The sequence below is a fragment of the Ursus maritimus genome, unplaced genomic scaffold (assembly GCF_017311325.1).
Source record: "Ursus maritimus isolate PB19 unplaced genomic scaffold, ASM1731132v1 scaffold_26, whole genome shotgun sequence".
Lineage (NCBI taxonomy): Eukaryota > Metazoa > Chordata > Mammalia > Carnivora > Ursidae > Ursus > Ursus maritimus.
In genome coordinates this window covers 30,609,589-30,632,574 of record NW_024425119.1, presented here as the reverse complement: position 1 = coordinate 30,632,574, position 22,986 = coordinate 30,609,589, and the positions used below count along the sequence as shown (strand labels likewise).

The window sequence follows — 22,986 nt, the reverse complement described above, 5'->3', positions numbered from 1 at the left end:
TTTGTTTTTACAGTTTTACAATTTGTCATAAAACAGAAGTTGTCAAAAATACTTTAAATCCTGTATGGCAAGCATTCAAGATCTCAGTCAGAGCATTATGTAATGGTGATTATGACAGGTAAAATAAATGACGACTTTTCTGAGTGTTTTAAATATTTACTATAGACTTTGGATCTAATAATCAAAGCCAAATTTTTTGAAAATTATGGTGGCTTTTTTATCTATGTAAATGTTTATTTACCAGGCATAGATGATTTTTTCAGAAGTTTTTGAATAACTTCTTTTTTAATCCATGATGATTTGGGGAAGAGGGATAATTTGACTAAAGTTTGGTTAAACCAACTGATTTACCAAGACCAAAAATATACAAAGTGCTAAAAGTATATTAAATATTAGTTTGTTTTAACATATTATTCAAAAATTACTCTAGAATTTTCATTGCCTCAATGCTTTCATTTGGTGTTGTCTTTCTAGAGTGGAATAAGTAAATGTACAAGATACAAGACTATGGCTAGGTATATTATCAACTTTGATGCACTCTTGAAAATGGTATTTGGCATCACTGTTCTCGTGGTTGTTGAATCGTGAAAGTTCTGTAGATGTAAACAGGGAGATTAGGATGTTTTACAAATAGGAGGGTGAGGCCCTGAAGATGCACCCACAATATACCTAAAGATTTCTTAATGTCAACGTTTATTTTTTCTTTTCATATGAAACGGACTATGAGATTATAGTATAAAAGCCCTTACCCCCAAAGAAAAGCAAATAAATAGAAAGTAAAAATCCACTCTCTTTATTATTTTATTTATCTTGTGACTTGAATATTATAACAATGCAAATTTATTCTATTAAATGATATCATAGAAGGAAACTGTTGATTAGCTGCATGCCATTAAATTTACTTTAAAACTTAAGTTGACTGTCATTCTATTCATTTGGAAAGATCATAACTTTATTTAACTAAACTCATTCTTTGAGAAGGTGGTTCTTGTCTTGTGGCTTGTGAGTAGCATCACGTGGTTAACTTTGTAGAAATTCAAATTCTCAGGCCCCAGCTGAAACACACTGAACCAAGAGCTCTGGGCATGAAGTCCAACACTTCACGTTTTGAGAAGCCCTGTGTGTGATTGTGATCCATGCTGAGATGGATCTCTCTTCTAGAGAAGCAGCTGCATACGTTCCCATTGAGAAGCTATGTCAGATTACACATGCTGCCCCCACGTACTTGCCCTACTCCCTTAAAAGAATCAATAAGATTTGAAAAACCGATTTTAAGATATCAATCAAAATATAGCAATAAAATCAGCAAAATCAACTTCAAACTCTTTTGTAAAAACCTACAAGCATACATTTCATCTAAGAAAATCTGTAGCTTATTTTTTAATTCTCAGTGATGTTTTTTAATCTTACTCAGTAACTTTATGTGTATGTTTCCCCCATGGACAGAACAATCAAAGTAGAGGTGTATGACTGGGATCGAGATGGGAGGTAAGACAATGGCTTTTATTCTTGCTTTTGAAACAGTATGCTTGAAGAAGTATACTGAAATGAACACATTTTTAAATTTTATTCTTCAGATTGCAGATTTTGTCTTATTTTTCCAAATGTTACTGAGATGCTTACATGAAATTTTAAGAATTTGTGTGATTTTTCAACTTGGAGAATAAAATAGAGGTCTTTCTCATTTCTAGTAATGTAGTAGAGATTTTTAATTAGGACTTGATGATTTTTCATTGTACACCTTACAGATGTCTTGTATTATACCTTCATAGTACTGATTCTCAAATGTCTGGGTCTCATAATCTCTTTGACGATTCCTATAACCTTTTTATCCATGTCATCCATGGGAACCCGAATCGGGTACCTGAGTACCCTTCCCCCCTGAAAAAAGACACATACCTCATGAACAAAAAACAAACAAAACTCTAGAATTACGTCTGGTGATTGCCAACACAAATAGATGTTCAGAGCTTCAACATCATGTCATGTCACAGATGTTAAATACTAAAAGAGAGAGGACTCACTACTTTTTCTCTTTCTCCTTTATTTTTCCACTGTTTCCACTGTTTTGAGGTGTTTTTAAATGATGTTAAACCACGGAACCCAGAAATGCTCCCATCTCACCTTGTCCTATAGGGCTGCCTCTGCAGGTCATTCCTAAAGGGGCAGAATATACAGATGTCAGGGGAGAATGACAAGTGGAAAAGCAAAGGACACTTAATTTTGCGTGGCTGATGCCCTACAATGAACCCAAATTTCTCTGAAAAATGGAGTTGAAGTGTGAGGTTGAAGCTCAGGATGTAAGCAAGGCCTTTCTCACTGCATTTTATATAAGCCAGCGGCTTAGCCCGGAGCGCTGATACCTGAGCGCTCCTGGTAATATAGGAACAAGTTCACCTGAGAAGTCTGGGTGGTCCTGAGGGGACATCCCTTCTGCTACACAGATGGGAAAATGGCTAATTGGAGAGCCACACACAAGCATGTAGGTGACGTTTGGCCTGCATTCATTTGCACACATGGTCTGTTTTGTGCCCTAGAGTTTGGCCCAACTAGTCTTTTCTCCTTTCACGGAGTGATAAGGGAGGATGGAGAGAGAGGCGAAGATACTATCCCACCCTTCAACTCTCACTAAGTAATTGATTTCTGTCTTCATGTGCTATCCCAAGCATGACTGTGCTGAAGCTTCCTAACACCATTTGGAGTTACTCTTAAAGACAGGCCATGTTATACCACAGATCTTTAGATTTCTGTCAGATTATTTATTTAATTAATTATTTATATAGGTTTCCTTTATGAGAATTCTACATGCATTCTTGAGAAATCTAAGTAGAAAACATGTTTTCTCATAGAAGAAGGCATTCCCATTGTACTTATGCTCCATGAAACTTTATTCATTGAGAAAATGAGTTTTGCACCTCAGAATAAATAGAAATAATGCCAGTCTGAATAAAGTAGGACTTTATGCCTTATGCCATGTACCCTGTTTTAAATTTTAATTGAGAGTGAGCAAAAGTGGTCACCTTTCCCTAGTTATTTTGGGATATTGGGGAAATGGTTTTGATCTGAACACTATGAAATGAAGGGTGTAAATTCAGATATCATTTGCACCCATGACCTTTAATCCTAATTTGCAGACATTGTAGATATTTTATTGTCCTGCGTTGAAAAGTGAGATATTATGACTCTTCAGTCTCCCGTCTACTTCTGAGTCACAAAAATTTTGAATAGTTTTGGAGATCAGAATTATCTTGGAATTTAATTATTATTTTTTCTTTTTTGATATGGGAATTCTGAGCACTCCGATCCAGGATATGATTTATTCAGTGTTTTTAATGTATCATACCCTGTAAGCATTTTTCATGTTATTCCTTTTGTAACTTTCACAATAAGAAATAGGCACTATATTAATACCATTTTACAGATAGAGAAATCAAGGCAAAGAAGTAAGGTGCCTAAGGTCACACAACTAACAAATGGTGGAGCCAGAACTTGAACCCTGGCAGTATGCTTCCAACAATTCACTCATGACTAATATGCTATATTTCCATAACATTATAATTGTAAACTGTGCCAATTAAATAAAAGCCTTCAACCTGGGCAATGGTCTTACTCTGGTTCTTTGGTAGCTGATAAAGTGGTAATTAAGAAGAATGGAAGGACTACTTAAGAAACCTTTTAACAAGAGTATGTCACTACCTAACATTTTGTGTTACCCAGAGAAGTGGAGGAAGCATTCCTAGGTAGCAAGTCTTATGTAATGGGAAGTTGGGTAGAAAGAAATGAGCATTATGGATTTTGAAAGAAGCCTGATGGCCATTGAAAGGACCAGTGAATTGTAGAAAAGAGGTGTCTTGGATTATGACAATAAGAGCGAGAGTGAGGACAAGAGCAAGAGAGAGTAGATATAGATCGGGGGAATTATGAAATGTAGTTAAAAGAAGTGAAGGATTTTGGTCATTAGATTGGGGATTTTTTTTTTTTCAATATACAATGATTTACTTTTGAGACATGAATTTAGATGGAAAGGAAATATTTAGATGTTGAGATTTTATAAACTCTTGTCATTAGACCGTCACCTATTTGGGGGGAAGATTGGTGATGGTGCATCCTATGTTGATTTATTTTTAAATTTCACTTCAATATACCATCATTAACAGCATGCTCAAAAGCGATCTGAGGAGTTTAATACTGTCTGACGGTAAAAGCGGGCGAAGGTGGGAGGGGAAGGATTGTTAGGGGGAATTTTAAATATTCCTCAGAAATGAATTATATGATTAGCAGAATAATTGAGGGAACGTAATGTGATTTTATAATTGGTTTAATAATTTTTTAATGTTGGGGTAAAATGCTCTTTCTTAAACCTGGAATATAGGTCCATATTTTAACTTAAGAAATTTCAGTGCATAATTCTATATAATCCGTGTGTGCTAATTAGCTTTTTTGTTGTTGTTGTTAGCAAAATTATATTTGAGAATGACTTAAAAAGGCAAAATTAAAATCATGATTAAATAAGTTTTGATAAACCTTTTGCTAGATAATATAATTTATGAAATTTGAAAGGCACATTGGTCTCTAATAACAATGATGCGTAAATGCCATAAAATCCAGGTACTAGTTTTATAATGCAGTAATATTAGTTACTATGTGGATTGTTATACAAGTTGATATTCCAGTTTGTGGTTACATGTGTTTATAATAACATGGTTATTATACTTTTTTACAATGTATTTTTTTCATAATAATTTTTTATTATGTTATGTTAGTCACCATACAGTACATCCCAAGTTTTTGGTGTAAAGTTCCATGATTCATTAGTTGCGTATAACACCCAGTGCACCATGCAATACGTGCCCTCCTTAATACCCATCACCAGCCTATCCCATTCCCCCACCCCCTCCCCTCTGAAGCCCTCAGTTTGTTTCCCAGAATCCATAGTCTCTTGTGGTTCATTCCCCCTTCTGTTTACCCCGCCTTCCTTCTTCCCTTTCTTCTACCAATCTTCCCACTTCTTATGTTCCATAAATGAGTGAAACCATTTTTATCTGACATGATTTCCCAGTGTAGATGTTCTTTCCTTAAATCAGAGTGAACATGATTTGACACTCATTATATTTCATGAGAAAATGTAATGATTAGCAGGCGCTGTTTCCTATTCTTTGTCTTCCTGTCATCTTTAGTATGTGTCATAAATCTTGTACATATATCAATTATTAAATTCTCTGTCTAGATTGAGAACTTTTGTTTCCTCTATTTAGAAAAGATTACTTACTCAGTGGATTCCCCCCACCTTTTTTTGACGGCTATACCAGCATTGTCCAGTATAAATATAATGCAAATCACATATGTGATTGAAAATTTTCTCGTAGCAATATTAAAAAACTAAAAATAAACCAGTGAAATTGATGTAATAATATATTTTATTTAATTTGGTATATGCAAAGTGTTATTTTGATATGGAATCAATATAAAGTTATTTTTTAAGATTTTATTTATTTATTTGAGAGAGAGAGACAGAGATAGAGAGAGAGAGAGCAAGAACAGGGAGGAGAGGGAGAAGCAGACTCCCCTCTGAGCATGGAGGCCAATGTGCCGCTTGATCCGGGGGATCATGACCTGAGTCGAGGGCAGACACTTAACTGACTGAGCCACCCAGGTGGACCCCATTATAAAATTATTAATCAGACATTGTACATTTTTTATACTAAGTCTTTGAAACCTGGTATGCACTTTATGCTTATGGTGTACTGCATTCAGCCTGGCTGTATTTCAGGTACCCTGTTGCAACATCCGGTTGGCAGCTATGGTACTGGATTGCACCATGGGGCCCATGTAGAGTTTAGTTAAATCTATGCAATATGTATCATAACTAACCTTATAGCAGTTATTTGTTTTACTTTTAACTCAGTTTTATTTGTATTTCGTAAAAGTTTAGAGGTGTCCCCTTACAGAGTGGGGAAAAACTGGTCAGATACCTGTATTATTTTATGGATAAATTTGACCATAGGGAACCAATAAAGAAATATGATCTTTCAGTTTAGGGAGAACATTTCAGGCAAAAATTTAAGTGAACAATGCTTGACAGCGCTACTTGCTTACAATCACATTTTGTTGTACTAGCTAGGGTACTTCACATAACTGAGGTGATAATTATATTCACAGATTAGGAACTTGAGGAAATGGTGTGATCTTGGGTCAGAACTCTAAGGGTATGAACTTGAAATTCTGTAACAAACATGCATCTAAGAAGCATACAAAAACGTGGTCATGCTGTTGAGTAAGTAACCAGTTGACATTTAAGTGGGCATCCTGAGCTAATTTGGAACAGAAGAAATGTAGCTATTTGTCCTTTTTTATTTAAACACACTGGCAGTGGTCTGAGAATGCAGAGACATTGCTTGACCTTGGCATGAATCATCAGTGTAAATGTACCAATTTTCAACAAGTTAAACCACTTTACTAAAATCATCTCCATAATTCCCACCATTTCTTCAAGGGATGTGAAGAAAGACTATTTAAACCTCATTTTAACAATTGAAAAGCTGAAGTGCTGAGAAACTGACTTGTCTGGGTTACAAAGCAATCAGTGGTGGTATCTTTGAAAAGCTTCAATTGCTTGAAGTAGCTTCAGCTGACTTTGTAGCTTAATTTAAAATGCAGGGAGCATTAACAGAGCAGCTCTGCATTAAAACCATGTGGCTCTAATGTGGGACTGATTATAAATGGGCCACCGAGTAGATCTCTGTCTCCCGGAACATGATTTGATGAAAAGCCTGAACTAGTGAACTGCCAATCATAAAATTTGGCTCTTGAAGTCTGCTGAGAAAGGAGAGTAAAAGTTTCCTTATTAGCACTCTGCATTGTATCGAATGTAGTCATTTTAAATAGTGAGTGACACTTCTTACAAGAAAGTGCAAACTTCATTTATTTGTGAAATGCCACATAAATGCTATCATTTTCTTGTATGTTACCTTTGAAGATATTTGATAAACACACTTGATGTTTTATTTCTGCAATTATGCATCATCATGGTGTGAAAGAACAGTGATTCTTGGTCCAATGCTTCACTCAGGAACTTACTAGTACGTTGTCTGCGACTTTCTTACTCATTTAGGAGGAGCACGTGCAAAACCTTTTATACTTGTCTCATTTATTTTAAATTTCCTCACTTATTCTTTTTTTTTTTAAGATTTTACTTATTTATTTGACAGAGATAGAGACAGCCAGTGAGAGAGGGAATACAGGCAGGGGGAGTGGGAGAGGAAGAAGCAGGCTCATAGCGGAGGAGCCTGATGTGGGGCTCGATCCCAGAATGCCGGGATCACGCCCTGAGCCGAAGGCAGACGCTTAACTGCTGTGCCACCCAGGCGCCCCTCCTCACTTATTCTAATTAATCTTTCCCTAACAATTATCCTCTGTTTGCTCTTAACCCTGAATGTTTTAAATGTGTTCAGTAGACAAGATTCAGCCTCTTTTCTTGCTCTACTCCCTACCACTTCTTTGAGACTTTTAAAACGTGTTGCTAAATGGAATTTCATAATCTACATGTTATTTATTGACACACTACTTCCCCCCCCACCTCCTACAAATTTAGGTAATTGTTTTTCTCATATGTAGTTTGTGGAGTTTTGTTTCTTTTCCCTTCTATCTACAATTCTTAACCCTCATTAAAGACTGATTTAATTATTTATATGCATTGACACCTCAAGTGGTAATGATATTTTTATTTTTGTATGTCTCTGTTCTTGTTCTCATAGAAACTTTATTAGTTAATTATGGAAGAAATTGTTACTGAGCATTTCTTATGTGCTAAACAGTTTGCCAGGCTAGTGAAAGTACACATCTCTGATCTTTATACAGCAATATTTTTATTATCTTTAATGCATTTTATATATCCTTCGACTTCTGTGTTAATTTTGGCCTGTTGGTTTTCTGTCCGGGCCCAATTTAAATGCTGTCAATTCTCTGAAAGTTTTCCTTATACATCTAAATTCACTTAATCCCTCTCTTTTGTGTGTTGTGTTTACCATTTAGGAATGTTTATTAGCATATCTAGCATATTAGGAGTTAAGCTGAAATTTTGTTTCTGCCTTATCTTTCATATTAAATTGTAAACTCTCTGAGGCCAAGGACTTTGTTTTGTCTTATTATTTCTTACAATATAAGGTATAGTATTATATTATTAATGTACTTTAATGTATTAGCTTCTTGCTGTGTTATTTCAGTGTTACAGAAGAGAGAATTTGAAATGACTCTGTTGTCTTTCTGATGAACACACAGTCCTCCATCCATGCTGGTTATTTATCTTCTCATTTCCACCCGACTTGAAATTATGAAATTGTCTTGAGTAATATTACTGATTGTATTTCTCTAGTGAAACTTCAGGCAGTGAGAAATTCATTCAGCTGTCATTTTCTCTCTCTCTCTCTCTTTTTTTTTTTTTTTTACCATTTGCAGATATCGTTGATTTTATATTCTCATATCTATGATCTTCTTATCGTATAGGTTAATTTTTCTGCTTTATTCCAAGTTCCAATACTGATGATTTTCACTGACTAAACTCAGAATTATCAAATTCAAATCAACAAATACACTTCACAGTGTAAATTTTAATTTATGATCACCTTACTATTGATTTCATTTACCACCATTAGAATGTAAACAGTCAAATTTGGAATGTAGATTAATTTCTAGTTTTATATAAGGTAATATTAGAGTCTTTAGGGCTCTTAGTGTTAACTCTTTATTTTACAAAGAAGAGACTGAGCCTATTTAATATGCCTAATTTGAATTAATAATCAATTTCTTCATTAACTCTGCCTTTCCTCTCATAGTTTTATTTTATCATGAGATTACCAGAAGTGATATTCAAAATGTTTATCAACCATCAAAATAGATGAGAGTTGTACAATTGAAATAGGGTTCTGGAAATACTTTTCTTTGCCAGGGTCAGCCTTTTCATTGTTGGATTACAGGGTAGCCTGGAGAGCCTTGGGGAAGGTCCTTGGAAACTGGGATAGTAGGAAGGTACACAAGAGACTGAACAATGGAGAGTAGACAATAGGTTTAGAGTAGACTCACTCAGAACAGTGGGTGAGTAGACAAATGTTTTTGTGTTTTTACAATGACTTTGATTTTACTGGATTTACACCTCTTGAATATCATCTCCAAGCATTACCATAATCCCAGGTTTGACTCTACTGGATTTACACCCCTGGAGTATTATCTCCAGGCGTTACCGTAACCCCACTTGTGCAGACTTGAAAGATCATAATTATATTGACCCCTCCCTTACTCTCAGCTACTATATCCAGTCAGTTGCCACCTCCAGCATCTCTAAGGAATAAATAATGAAAGCATGCCATTATTGTCACTGGTATGAATTCATGACTTTCCCAAAGTTAATTCTATATTTACAGTTTCCACAAGGTTAAAAGATGGAATAAATATGGATATTTATGAAAAGGGTATAAATGTTTGTTACTAGGCTAAAAGTGGTATTATGTATGTTGGCTGGACCTACAGAAACAATTGAGACACAGGAGGAATTTTAACAAACAGACTTTGCTTAAGTTCCTCCCTGTTTATCATACCAAATTCATATTATAATATAATAATCTATAGTGACAGTTCCCTTCCTGGAGCAGGTCCTCTGTCTAAATTCTCTTAGGCAATTAGGTGGAAGGTCAAAGGTTCTTCCTGAACTTTCTGTTTCTTAATAATCAGCCTAAAATAATCCACATGCTAAAGAGATGCATTTTGGGTTGGCAAAAGTTGCTCCCCTGTAGCATAGAAGAAGAACTCAAATTACCTGAAAATGTTACTTTTTAATTTGGTCTGTCGACATGATTTAGTATTAAAATCTATAACTCTCAGAACCCAATATTCTGCAGTAACTCAGGTAGAGACCTGCTAGGAAAGAAGGTTGTTTTTTCAAGGCCAACTAAGTTTTAACTTAGAATGAGAAAAGGAGAATGATAAATTGGAAAATAACCAATTGACCTTTTTATATGATTTGAAATAATGTATGTATAAGATTTAAATTTGCTGAAGATTTAATCAGAACTCATACCATTGACCAAAACATTTCCACATAAATGGAAAGAATAAAACACAAAGAAAAGAAAATAGGAGACTGTGAAATAATCTCTGAATTTGGAAGTCTTTCTAAATGTAGTAAGAGAACAAAAAGGGTCCTTTTTAAAAATAAGCTTTTTAAGTCAATACTAATGTAATATAGAGAAGTGCACAAATCACAAATACACAGCTCAGTGAATTTTCACAAATGAAATATACCAGGTATATTCAGCACCCACATCAAGTAACGGCTTTACCAGCACTGCAGAAGCCTTCCTCTTCCCTCTTCCATTCATTTTTGCCCCTCCTGCCGAGTAACCACTTTCCAGACTTTTATTAACATGGCTTAGTGTTGCTTCTTTTTCAGTTTTATATCAATGGAATTGGATAGCAGGTACTCTTTTTTGTCTGCCTTTCCTTAACATTAAGTTTGTGAAATTTGTTCATGTTACATGTGATTTGTTCATTCTACTACTGAGGGACATTTTTTTTTGAGTTATTATTATGATTAGTGCTTCATGAACATATCTGTGTATAACTTTTGGTTATACATGATGACATTCAATCCAGTTGATTATATACCTAGGAAAGCATCATACGGTGCTGTGTGAATGAGGTGGCAAAGTTAAACTGGCTCACAGATCACCCATTTATTCCAAATTTCCAATTGATTATTATAGAAACCACATCTTAATTTTTTTCTCATTCATTTAGTTAATATATAGTACACTCTTGCCTTATTAGCTTTAGAGACAAAAACATCTAAATCATATGCAAATTCAATCTATTTTCCGTATGTAGGATTCTAGATTCTATATAAACATTGAGCAGTAACAAAAAGGATACTTAATTGTTCTTTACTCTCCAAAAAAATTAAGATACCATTGCTTTATGGCTGATAGTTTTGATTCAAGTTCCTGTTAACATCTTCCTGGGTCCTTAGTTTTTGTCCCTAAAATTAAAACATTTCTATTTCTATTATATTCAAAACATTCAAGAATAATTTCTTATAAAGATGGCTTTAGCCAAAGAACAGTCTCCTAATGAAAGGAAGCAGAGTTTTAAATACCATTTTGAGAGGTGGATGCTTGTGTAGACAAGATATTCAGTCATTCAATTCTGAAGCAACACATTATTTGTTTTTGTTACTTTTATTATCATCTCATGCCACCCTTCAGACTATTTCAGAGTTTGTAATTTTAGTCTGAAAAAAAAATACAGCTTATTTATGTTATAACACACATGAGATATTTGTTGAGTTTTCCAAGAGAAAAACACAAAGGCTTACCTCTTTCCCCATTCGTGGTAATTGTTTTTAGCCACTAGATACTGGGTAAAATGTTGTCTTGATTAACATATTTGTGACTTCAGGTGGTTTTATCAATTGTATCCCAAAAGATTTTTGATTCATGTTCAACAGGATTTCCCCTTTTCTTATGTTGAAGAATATTTTGCACATCTCTATAATGATTTTAAGTGTCATCTCCATTCTGTGAAATAGAAAACCTTGACCTTTTCCTGTAATCAAGAATAAAATATATTTTTTTCACTTATTGCCAGAAACATTGTGGACCATTTGCAGCAGTGGGTGTGTCCATGAGAAGCACTTTTGGGGCCTTTTTCTTACTATAATACCTCTCCAGATACAGCTGCAGTAGGCTTGGAACATGGTCTAAACGTGAATTGTTTGAAAAAAACTCCCCAGGTCATGGTAATGCAGATTTGGGTTGAGAACAATTGTCAGAAACTTACTCTAGAACAGGAAAATAAAAAACCTTAGTTGATGAAACCATTATTTTTTTGGTTTTTTGAGATTAGGAAGTGAAGATCAATATAATTAAATTGAACAAATGTTTTTTGAGCATCTTTGAAGTTCAGTCTCTATACTAGTTATTGCTGGGTAATTAAAAGATGATTGACACACAGCTCATGGATTGAAGAAGGAAATGGTCTTGCAGAGTGTACAGTACAATCCCAGGAGCAACAGAGTATGCAGAGCATGTTTCTTGAGAAGGGTGTAATATGTTGTTAAATTTCAGAGAAAGGTTAAGTTCTTACTTGAGTGGAAGTACCCAGATGTGCTCATGACAAACTATGATGGGTGATTCCCCTGAGAGTGGGAATTTTAAAAGAAGGGATTTTGTGAACCCAATAAGTGAAGTGTTTTGTTTCAGGCTTGTGGTTGTGAGAAGGTTATAATGTATTAGAGGGAATTAATAGGAAATACAGATACCTGAAGGCAGATCAAGACCATCTGACGGAAGGCCTCTGAGAGTCGAGATTATGTAGTGAATTCCATTGGACCTTTGGAGTCATTAAAAGATTTTGTTCCTGAATCATGAACCAAGGACATTTTAGCATGATTAGTGCTATGGGAAAATATCTGTAGGATGAACTGGAATCAGGGAGAGACAGAAGTGCAAAAATCAGCTTGAGGTTAAGGAAGCTATTGGAATAGTAATGAAACTGTGTTAAGTTGGTAGCAAGGGCAATAAAAAAAATAATAAAACCCTTGCCATGAAAAACAACTAAGTTACATTTTGAATATGCATGCTTTGCAGTTTACAGAGTGCTTTTTCACACACTTTCTCATTTGATCCTTATAAGAATTATATAGCATAAGCATTAATTACTTACTATCATCCTGATTTTGCTGATAAATGAATTGAGGTTAAGTTTCTTCTCCAGATTCTCTTCATGGTTTGTGCATTATTTTAGATAATGCTGCAGTAAACATCCAGGTGCATGTATCCTTTGAATTAATATTTTTGTATTCTTTGGGTAAATATCTCCTAGTGCAATTGCTGGATCATAGGGGAGTTCTATTCTTGACTTTTTGAGTAAAGTCCATACTGTTTTCCCAAGTGGCTGCACCAGTTGGCATGCCCATCAACATGCGAGAGGGTTCCCCTTTCTTTACATCCTTATCAACACCTGTTGTTTTTTGTGTTGTTGATTTTAGCCATTCTGACAGGTGCGAGGTAATATCTCATTGTAGTTTTGATTTGTATTTCCTTGATGATGAGTGATGTTGAGCATCTTTTCATGTGTCTGTTGGCCATCTTTATGTCTTCTTTGGAAAAACCTCTATTCATGTCTTCTGCCCATTTTTTTAACTGGATTATTCATTTTTGGGGTGTTGAGTTTCATAAAGTTCCTTATATATTTTGGATACTAACCCGTTATCAGATACGCCATTTGCAAATATCTTCTCCCATTCCATAGTTACCTTTTAGTTTTGTTGATTGTTTCCTTTGCTGTGTAGAAGCTCTTCATTTTGATGAAGCTTTTGTTTATTTTTGATGAGAGGCTCCCAAATATAAACCTAGTGGATGTTCTCAATCAGACAATACTACAACTCATGATGACCTCATGCCAGAGGAACAGAAACATTGCAGATCACATCAACCCAAGTCTGTTGTGTTTTCGTCTACAAAACCCAGCTGTATCTTCCTAACGGACACAGATGTTTTCAAGACCTGGCTAGATTTTACCCTGGTTCTCTTTATCTCCCCCAAGATTGCTTTTGTCATTCACTGTATTTCCTTTTCTTTTTTTCACACCCAATTCCCCTTTTTGAAGTTACATATCACAATGGAGAATGTGTATCAGGCTATTAGAAATAGGAGGTGAGTGAACTGTAGAGACGCTGGAGTATAAATCAAAGGCCTAAATTGGAGAATCTTCTAATTAAAAGATCTCTTTGACACAATAGAAGTATATGTGATTACTCACTGAGAGTTTTGGGGGAAAATTCTACAGAGCCGGCTATAAAAGTCTTCCAGTTAAATGAAACTTCTAATTGTGAGTGATGAAGACGTTCTGATAATAAAGATGCTGATCATTTATGCAAGAGTATTGATAGGCAATCATCACCCATTATTTTCTCTCTGATTCTAAACACCAAGACAATTTGAGATTTTGTGTAACCTATGTGTTTTGTATAGCTGTATCGTGTTTGTAAATCACCTGCTAGTATTCCAAATACACATAAAACTAAGCTTAGTGACAACTACGTCCTGGAAAAAATAGTTTATTAAAATTTAGCAAGTGAGAAGTTCACTACAGACATGAATTTGCCAAATACCTTTACTTTGTAACAATTTTAATATTTCATTGAAATTGGCTTGTCATAAAGAGAGAGCGAAAATGAATAAGAAAGAGACAATGTGGTGTGTACAATCTTTTTGTTATATAAATTGCACTTACAGAAGAGCTTGGTAATTCGATTTCAAGATCATTCATTGTAAGATTTTTAAATTTAATTTGATATCCCAAGCAATTTTACATATTTCCTCTCAATTCTAAAAAAAAAAAAAATCCCAGTAGGAAATATTATTATTGTTCTTTTCCCAGTTATGAAAATTAAGGTTCAAAATGTGGAAATGACCTGTCCATTTTACATGTCTATTAAGTAGTCATTGGTTTTCAAACCAAACTACTGCTTATTCCTCCAGTTATCTTTCGAGCACGGCTTTTATCTACCATCATCCTTTATAGTAAGAATGGAACATGGTACTCAGAATTCCAGATCTTTTCTTTGAAACATAAGTTCTTACCTTTAGCATTTGATGATGACTATTGTGGACATAACCTGAGAGAATTTAAAACAAGACAAAAATATATTGTAGCCATTTATTCATGTTGCTTTCAAATCATGTTTAGAAAGGAAAATTTTATAGTTGCTGATCTGGAGAAAAATTAAGGCAAATAGAATATTGTCACTCCCAATAACAATTTAGGTTTGGTAAATGTTCATATATATTTGAGTGCTTGGTGTTGTTTATATATTTTTTAAAAATTTTTGACCAAATGACTGACTGCTGTGGGTGAGAGCTGAGTTCCCTACATGGTGTTTTATGTCCAAAAATTTGATTTGCTGCTCCCCATCAAGCATTTCTACTCTAATTTTTATATTTAAGCTCTAATGTTCAGTTATGATATTCTTAGTTCCAGCCTGCTTGGGTATGTATTTTGGTACTCATAACTTCTTTTTTTTTTTTTAAGATTTTATTTATTTGATAGAGAGAGACAGCCAGTGAGAGAGGGAACACAGGCAGGGGGAGTGGGAGAGGAAGAAGCAGGTTCCTCGTGGAGAAGACTGGTTTGGGGCTCGATCCCAGAACGCTGGGATCACGCCCTGAGCCGAAGGCAGACGCTTACCGACTGAGCCACCCAGGCGCCCCTGGTACTCATAACTTCTAACTTGCATCTGTGCCTACAAGTTGAAAAGGGGAAACTAAGCCTTAAAAATAGTTTTATTTGAAATATACAAGTATATTTGTATATTTGAATTATCTAAGTCATTGCCTCAATTATCCACTTTATTAGATATAGAATACACAACTTTCTTTTGTGTGTATATTTCATAGTACTTGGAATAATTTTTGCATTTTAGTTTAAACCAGATAATGTAGTTTACATTATGAGTTAAGTTACTGAAAATCAGCAGCATTTTCTCCAGTGGCATTGCACTGATTTGACACCCTCAAAGAATATCTGAGGATAAACTGTTCTTTTTCATTTTTCTCATCTGTTCTATGTGAATATTTAAACAGATTAAATGTAATTATTTGGCAGTGAGGTTCAGTTAAAGGAAATACTCAATAACTATTTTATGACTAGTAAATAAGGTCCTTAAAAAGAACCAGATAAATTTTTGGTATCACAATTTCTCTTATGATAAGTATTTATTATATAAAGTATCTAAGGGTGTCAAAATATGCAGTTTTGGATTTTCAGGTTGATTATATACATATAGTTGTAATACAAATGGTGTGTATTCATTTCAATTGTGTTTACTATGCTAAGGGGTGTTGCAGAATTATTGACAACATTTTCCAGAAACCAAATTTTCCGAATATCCAGATTGACATATACATGAAAACATATGAAAATACATGAATATTCATAGTTATGCTACTTCAATTGTTTGGTTTACTAGTAGTATTCTACAATTATAACTCTAGAATAGAGATAAAATCTTATTAACATATTTTTTGCTTCAGTTTGTAATTTTGTACATAGATAAACAAACATACAAACAAGAAATTTCTGAAATGCCATTTTCCCCATCATTTGTCTTAAGTGAATTCACAGTTGGAATGTTTATTTAGATTTATAGAAAAATAACCTTACATTTAAATCTTCACACATTCACATTGTCCATCTAATGACATTATTATTTAAGTGGTTCTTTAGTGTTATTTTTCCTAAAAGTATAGAATAAGATATTTAATATGTGGAAAAAGTCATTTATACATGTACTTTAGATTACATGCTAATACATTTGTATATTTTAGAGAATAGTTTAAACGAATAAGTCAATGGAATATATGTATTATAAACTTATATTTTAACCTCTAAAATTAATTTTAACATTTATGGAGATTAGGGCTGCATTTTTGGCCATTTTCTAAGATACTATTTTTCTTCCAAGAACCCAAAACAAATTTCTGGTGTTCTGTTCAGAACAGTTCAAATTAATCAGCTCAGCCTGTTTTGGGAAGTGAATAGGAAAATACATTTTATGGTTTTGTGGGGTGAAAAAAATTTTACTAGAAGGCCTACTGGTTTACCCAAAGTCAGTAGATCCCAAAAGTAAAAATTGTAAGGCAGACGTTATTTTTAACGTGTTGCATAGATTATTTCTTTCATTTCCACTAGAAAATTCACAGATATTTATACTATATTTTAAGGGCAAAGTTTCTTCTATGCTTATTATTAAAAAGTAAGAGCTTCTATACATAAGTATTATCTTGTCTAAGCAACCCAAACCGGAATTCACTGAGTACCTTTAATTCCTTGATTAATGTCTTAGATTTGTATCTTTTAGGAACCCAGTGATTCTGAAATTTTGCTTCATAGTCTCCTGGAGTCTAGTTTGATTAAAAAATATATTAATTTATTCAAGCTTCTAACACACAAAAAAATACTTTCATGAGGTGGGTTATTCTATTTCCATATTTTAATGGAAGATACTCACATTTTTTTATTAGAAGATATTTTATTTGAAGAAGATTGAATCTATTGATTCTATTGAAAGAAAATCTATTGAAAATTTTATTTGAAGATATTCAGATTTTTTTAAATATTTAATTTATTTATTTGACAGAGAGAGAGTGAGCATACAAGCAGGGGGAGCATCAGGCAGGGGGAGAGGGAGAACCAAGATCCCTACTGAGCAAAGAGCCTGATGCGGGGCTCGATCCCAGGACCCTGGAATCATGACCTGACCTGAAGGCGGATGCTTAAACGACGAAGCCACCCAGGCATCCCTATATTCACGTCATTAAAGCCATTATCATAAAATGAACATGCCTCAAGAACATAAAGAATTAGTAAAGCCTCTCAAAATACCTAAAAAATTTTCTTCTCCATAGATAGTGTAAGAAAATAATTTTCATTTCGAGAAGTGAAAAGGGTAATAATGTAGGAATTCAAAGAAAATCTTTTAAATATTGAATGGCAATAAGTAGTTATTATGTTTCTATTAATATAGAAATAAGCACACAATCTCCAGTGGTGAAATTCTTTCAAATCTGAAAGTTCTGAGCTACCAAATGAGATCTAAGTCAGGGATTACAGTAAACTATGTCAACTCTAAATGTGCAATTTCACCAAAGTGGGGTGATTATTTTTTAAAATTTGTAACATGTACATTTTTTACTAACAGTGCCTGGTCTACACAGCACAAAATAAAGTAAATTTTTTAATTACTTGGTTTTATTTGAGATAAATATTCTAGGCAATTTGGTGGGATCTGGAATTACTGCTTTTTGGACATGAATGATCCTAATTGTCTGTACATGTTGTTTAAAAACTACAACTGCAGTAATTTACATAACTTTGTACTGGATGCACACTTTTTTTTCTTTGTGAGTCTACTAAATGTATAACTTTGAAACTGACCAAAGAAAGCTCTCCATTTTAACCATATGCTTGAAAGAATTTCAATAGCAAATATACTTTAATCTCCTCCTATTTGGAACTCACCTTTAGCAGTTGATCCTTGTTGCCCGTATGGTGTCCCTCAGTGTGTCAGGAAGATCATGGACAATATGGGAGCTGGTGGCCAGGGAGAGTATGGAAATTGGTAGCTGGCTTTACAAGCAAGTTTGGCAAGAGAGCTAGAACATTTATGATGTCTGTTGGCAACTCTGGCATGACTATGGGAAGTGGTGCCCCAGACACACAGAGTGGACAGAATATGCCAGAGGCAAAGAAGGGATTGTTTGCCAATGAAAGACCCTAACCTTGGGTAGCAGTGCACTGTAGTGTGAAACTTGCCAACTTTTGCTACTTTGGGCTGGGAGTCGTGTGTTGTATAAGTGTGTGTGTATATGAGAGAGAGAGAGACAGACAGACAGCAGTGTGTGTGTGTGTATGAGAGAGACAGAGTGTGGTGTGTGCATGTGTGAGAGACAAATAGGCAGTGGTGTGTGTGTGTGTGTGTATGAGAGAGAGAGTGTGGTGTGTGTGTGTGAGAGAGAGAGAGAGAGAAATAGACAGTGATTTGTGTGTGTGTGAGACAGAGAGAGACAGGCAGACAGGCAGTGGTGTGTGTATGTAACTCCTGTCAGAATTTTTTCCTTGTGCTTTTTATTAAAAAATGAACTTGGTAGAAAAGTGATAGAGTCCCTATGTTCCAGTCTTCATCGTTGTGAAAAAGCAAGACAAGATGATACTGTTATCTCTTAATAACATACAGTGGTAGTCAAGGCTTACAGAGACTAAACAAAACTAGCAATAGAATATGAAATCTAGATAGATGAGTAGATGGATTTATTTACGAACTCAGGCAAGTTTGAGTGAAAAGTAAAATATAAACATAAGTAGTAATCTATATTCAGTGGCTAGCCCAGAAAATATACCGGTATATAAATGAACAACTTATAAAAGTATCTGATGCATTACTAAAATAAAATTTCTTAGAACTATGAATTGGAGTTCTCTTCTTATAACTGAAGTATATATATTTTAAAATTCTTGAATGAAGGTGTCTATTATTAATATGTTGGAAAGGAAGTAATTATTTGAATTGCATTTATATGGCTATAGACCAAGACAGCAAAAGAAGAAAAAGGTGCAAGAATAGAGATTTAATATCTCATTTTTTAAAACTTAGATCTTTTGAAAGAAATTTAAAAATTAAATAAAAAATATAAAACTGATCTTTTGGCCATTATTTATGCTAATCCTGCTTCTGGTATTTTGTTGTTGTTGTTTTGCTTATTATTATAATGCTAATTATTATTATTCTCATTACTCTGAACAATAACATTCATTGGCTGATAGTTTAAATTTCAGGAATAGGTTAGTGCATCACACAGATCTACCTTTCTAGAGATTAGCATTCAAGTTAAAAACTAGAATTCACTCACTTTGAAAATACAGAGGAAAAAGTATGTGACATGGATGACATAAATATTTAAAAGTTCATGAAATTGGAGGATATCTTAACTTCAGACGTTATCTCAGTTAACTTTTTTTTAAAGATTTTATTTATTGGAGAGAGAGAAAGAGTGAGAGGACACAAGCAGGATGAGTGGCAGAGGGAGAGGGAGAAGCAGGCTCTTCGCTGAGCAGGGAGCCCAATGCAGGGCTTGATCCCAGAACCCTGGGATCATGACCTGAGCCCAAAGACAGATGCTTAACCGACGGAGCCACCCAGGTGCCCCTCTCAATTAACTTTTTAATTAATGTAATCCTAGAAAAATATCCAAAGATCCTGGCTAGCTAAAGAAACTTCATCCTACCTTTCAACGAATTAAATTGCATTTGTGAAACTATTGCTAGGTAGAACTGATTTTATATTAAGAATTTTTGGTCATGTGCAATTTGCTTCCTCTTTAAGCAAATTTTAATTTGAGAAAGTTTTGCTTGATGATATTTTGGTGCATTAAGTTTATTAGAGGAAATGGAAAAGAATTAAAGGTAATTATGAAAAAAAGGGTAGACTTTATGTGTGGTTAAAATTGACATTATATCTAATACATACACATGGAATTTAAATAATGTAACATTTATAAATATACTTTAAAAATATGTCTATACCCTGTGTTTAAAAAAATTGGCGTGCCAATCGCTTCTCGGCCTTTTGGCTAAGATCAAGTGTAAAAAAATTGGCGTGCCTATATAGGCATACGGTTTGGGCTTAAATGTGATAAATCATCATATATAATGTTTTCTTTATTATGGTATATATCATTTTCTATATCAGTGTAAACAACATTAAAAATATTGTCTTTGTCTTGGGGCACCTGGGTGGCTCAGTTGTCTAAGCGTCTGCCTTTGGCCAGGTCATGACCTGAGATCTAGCCCTGTGTTGGGCTCCCTGCTCAGCAGGGGGTCTCCTCTCCCTCTGCCCCTTCCCTCTCCACCACCACTCGTGCTTGCTCTCTCTCTCTTTCAAATAAATAAATAAAATCTTTTAAAAAATATATTTTCTTTGTCTTAGAAAGTGTGGTTTGTCCCAAGTCTTTGTATAGATGTAATAAATAAGTAGAAATAAAGTTAATAAATGAAATATTAATATTAAATAATAGACAAAATACAAACCTATTAAAATGTACAGTTATGTAGATATATATTACTATATAATATTTTATATATATTTATAACAAAATGACAAGAGGATCTATTTTATACATACGTGTTATTTATATCTTTTAAAATTTCTATATTAGAAATGGATCAAGGAGCAGGTGTGGATAAGACTGGTAAAATTAGCCTATTTTTCCTGCTGAATTGTTAATATTGGAGAGTGATTATATCTGTTTTCCTCTTGAAGGCCCAGAAATATTATTGTAATCTATGGAGGGAGCAAAAATAATGCAAATCTCCTGAAATTATTTAAAATTTCAAAAAAGCTAGAGATAAGTGATCACTTCTACATTGAATACATTCATATAAATCCTATATATAATAATTTCTACTAGTAAAAACATAGACCAGAATTTTCCAAAAAAAAAAAAAAGTACTTTTGTTAGGATGTGTTTATAATTTGTGTTTACTAGCACAGTTAATTAAGAATCATAATAGTTCTGCCAATTTACATACAGACAAGCTCATAATCTAGGAATACTTAAAGGTCATATTTCTAGATTTTTTAAGGTAAACTAGATTCTCCCTCAGGATTTGTGGAAGTTACATGGGAAAAGAAAGACTTGATTCTGTGGAAATTTTAAATTAGAAATACTTCTTTTAAGAATCAGTGGAGGCTGGGGGCACCTGGGTGGCTCAGTAGGTTGTCTGCCTTTGGCTTAGGTCATGTCCCAGGGTCCTGGGATTGAGCCCCATATTGGGCTCCCTGCTCAGCGGAGAGTCTGTTTCTCCCTCTCCCTCGGCCCCTCCCCCTGCTCCTATTCACTCTTTCTCTTTCTCTCTCAAATAAATAAATAATCAGTGGAGGCTGGTATTCTCTTGTTTTTAAAAAAAAAACAAAACAAAATATTCTTAGATGCTGAAAAGTCTTGTCAAGGTCAAAGGCTTTGACTAGAATAAAAACAGAAAATTAGCAAAATTAGGGATAGCTGACATACTGTTGTCTGGTCTCAGAAAGGTTACTTTTTGTGCTGATCATTGAAAATCAGAGATCCTATGGCATATTTTACTTGTCATGGAGTCAGTGGTTTGGTTTTAGTCACCTCTAGAAAAACACTGCTGCTCTTCTCCTACAAATACGGGTTTAAACACTAAGAATGTTTATAACCTATGAGTTGAATTAGGGTCGCCGTAACTGCACTTCAGTTAAAAATGTCTCTCATTTCTGTGACTGCTTAATCTCTAGCTATTTTCAAAAATATTGCTATGCTTGCAAGGACTGGCCCATATTAGACAAGATAGAGGAGCATGGGAAGTCAGTATGTTGCAGTACAAATGGAGGAGACAGTGATATCTGGGACTGTTGTTTCCATGAGAAAGATCACGGCAACGTTTGAGCCAAAATATTTTTGACATCCTAGAGAAATTGTCATTAATGTACAATTTGTTTACAAATCCTTGTTTGAGAGCTCCTTCAGCACACACCTGAAACATGGCACACTGATGTGCTCCGAAGGAATCGCACTAGAACAGTACAAGCCACAGGTGTGTGTAACTAAAGTATCACAACACAGCATATATCAATTCATGAGCCTGCTACATCCTCGCAAGTTATTTTGATTAAAGCTTTTTAAAAATTACATATATATAAATAATCATATTCTTAATAATTGAAAAAAATGTAATTTAGTAGTGCCTTTTTCAGGGAACTAAACACTTTTCACAGAATCAAATGAATTCTCTGAGTTTATTTTCAAAACAGTAAGTAGACATTGCCTCCAATTTTTAGGTGAAGACATAAGGACCCCGAAGTTGGCTGACTTACTCCAGATCACATGGTGATGGAGAAAGGGATGAGAGGAGTTGAGTACATACACGTCATTTGTATACATTATGTGCAAAACTAGCTGAGTGACAGTCAAGAAAGTAAGAATCATCTGTTATCCTCGAGGCAGGGTGGCCTTCAGGAAGATCATCAGAAATGCCAGCAAAAGGCAACATTGCCTGCCTCTCTTTTCTGTGCCTTTGGTGTGATTGTGTGGGTGGGTGACCTTCTGTGGGAAAAGGACAGTTGCTTGCATTACTCTCAGAGTTGTTTTAAGGAGGTGGAGAGGGTAACGGTGGTTAATGTGCCCTTCTTTTAGGCTGAATATAATCAGAGGCGAATTTGTTACTATTACTGGCAAGACAAGATCACAGAATGACTGTGATATTAACTTGAATCTATTTCCAACTTTCAGCAGTGCCCATTGTGTACCAGACAATGAGGTAGATGCCAAAAACATGGAGATGAGTTTATCACCTTTCTTACCTTCAAGTATGATGAAGGCTGAGAGGGGAACTAAGTAAACAACGGGTATAATACAA

At 34.5% G+C, this 22,986-nt stretch overlaps 1 protein-coding gene across 1 annotated transcript in view; it reads left to right on the top strand.

The window, feature by feature from the left end:
- CPNE8 (copine 8) overlaps positions 1-22,986 on the top strand; it is a 210,098-nt gene that overhangs the window by 118,354 nt on the left and 68,758 nt on the right. Inside the window, exons 9-10 of the mRNA XM_008704450.2 lie at positions 14-118; positions 1,447-1,488. Coding sequence (XP_008702672.1) covers positions 14-118; positions 1,447-1,488 — 147 coding nt within the window. The remainder of the gene's footprint in view (positions 1-13; positions 119-1,446; positions 1,489-22,986) is intronic.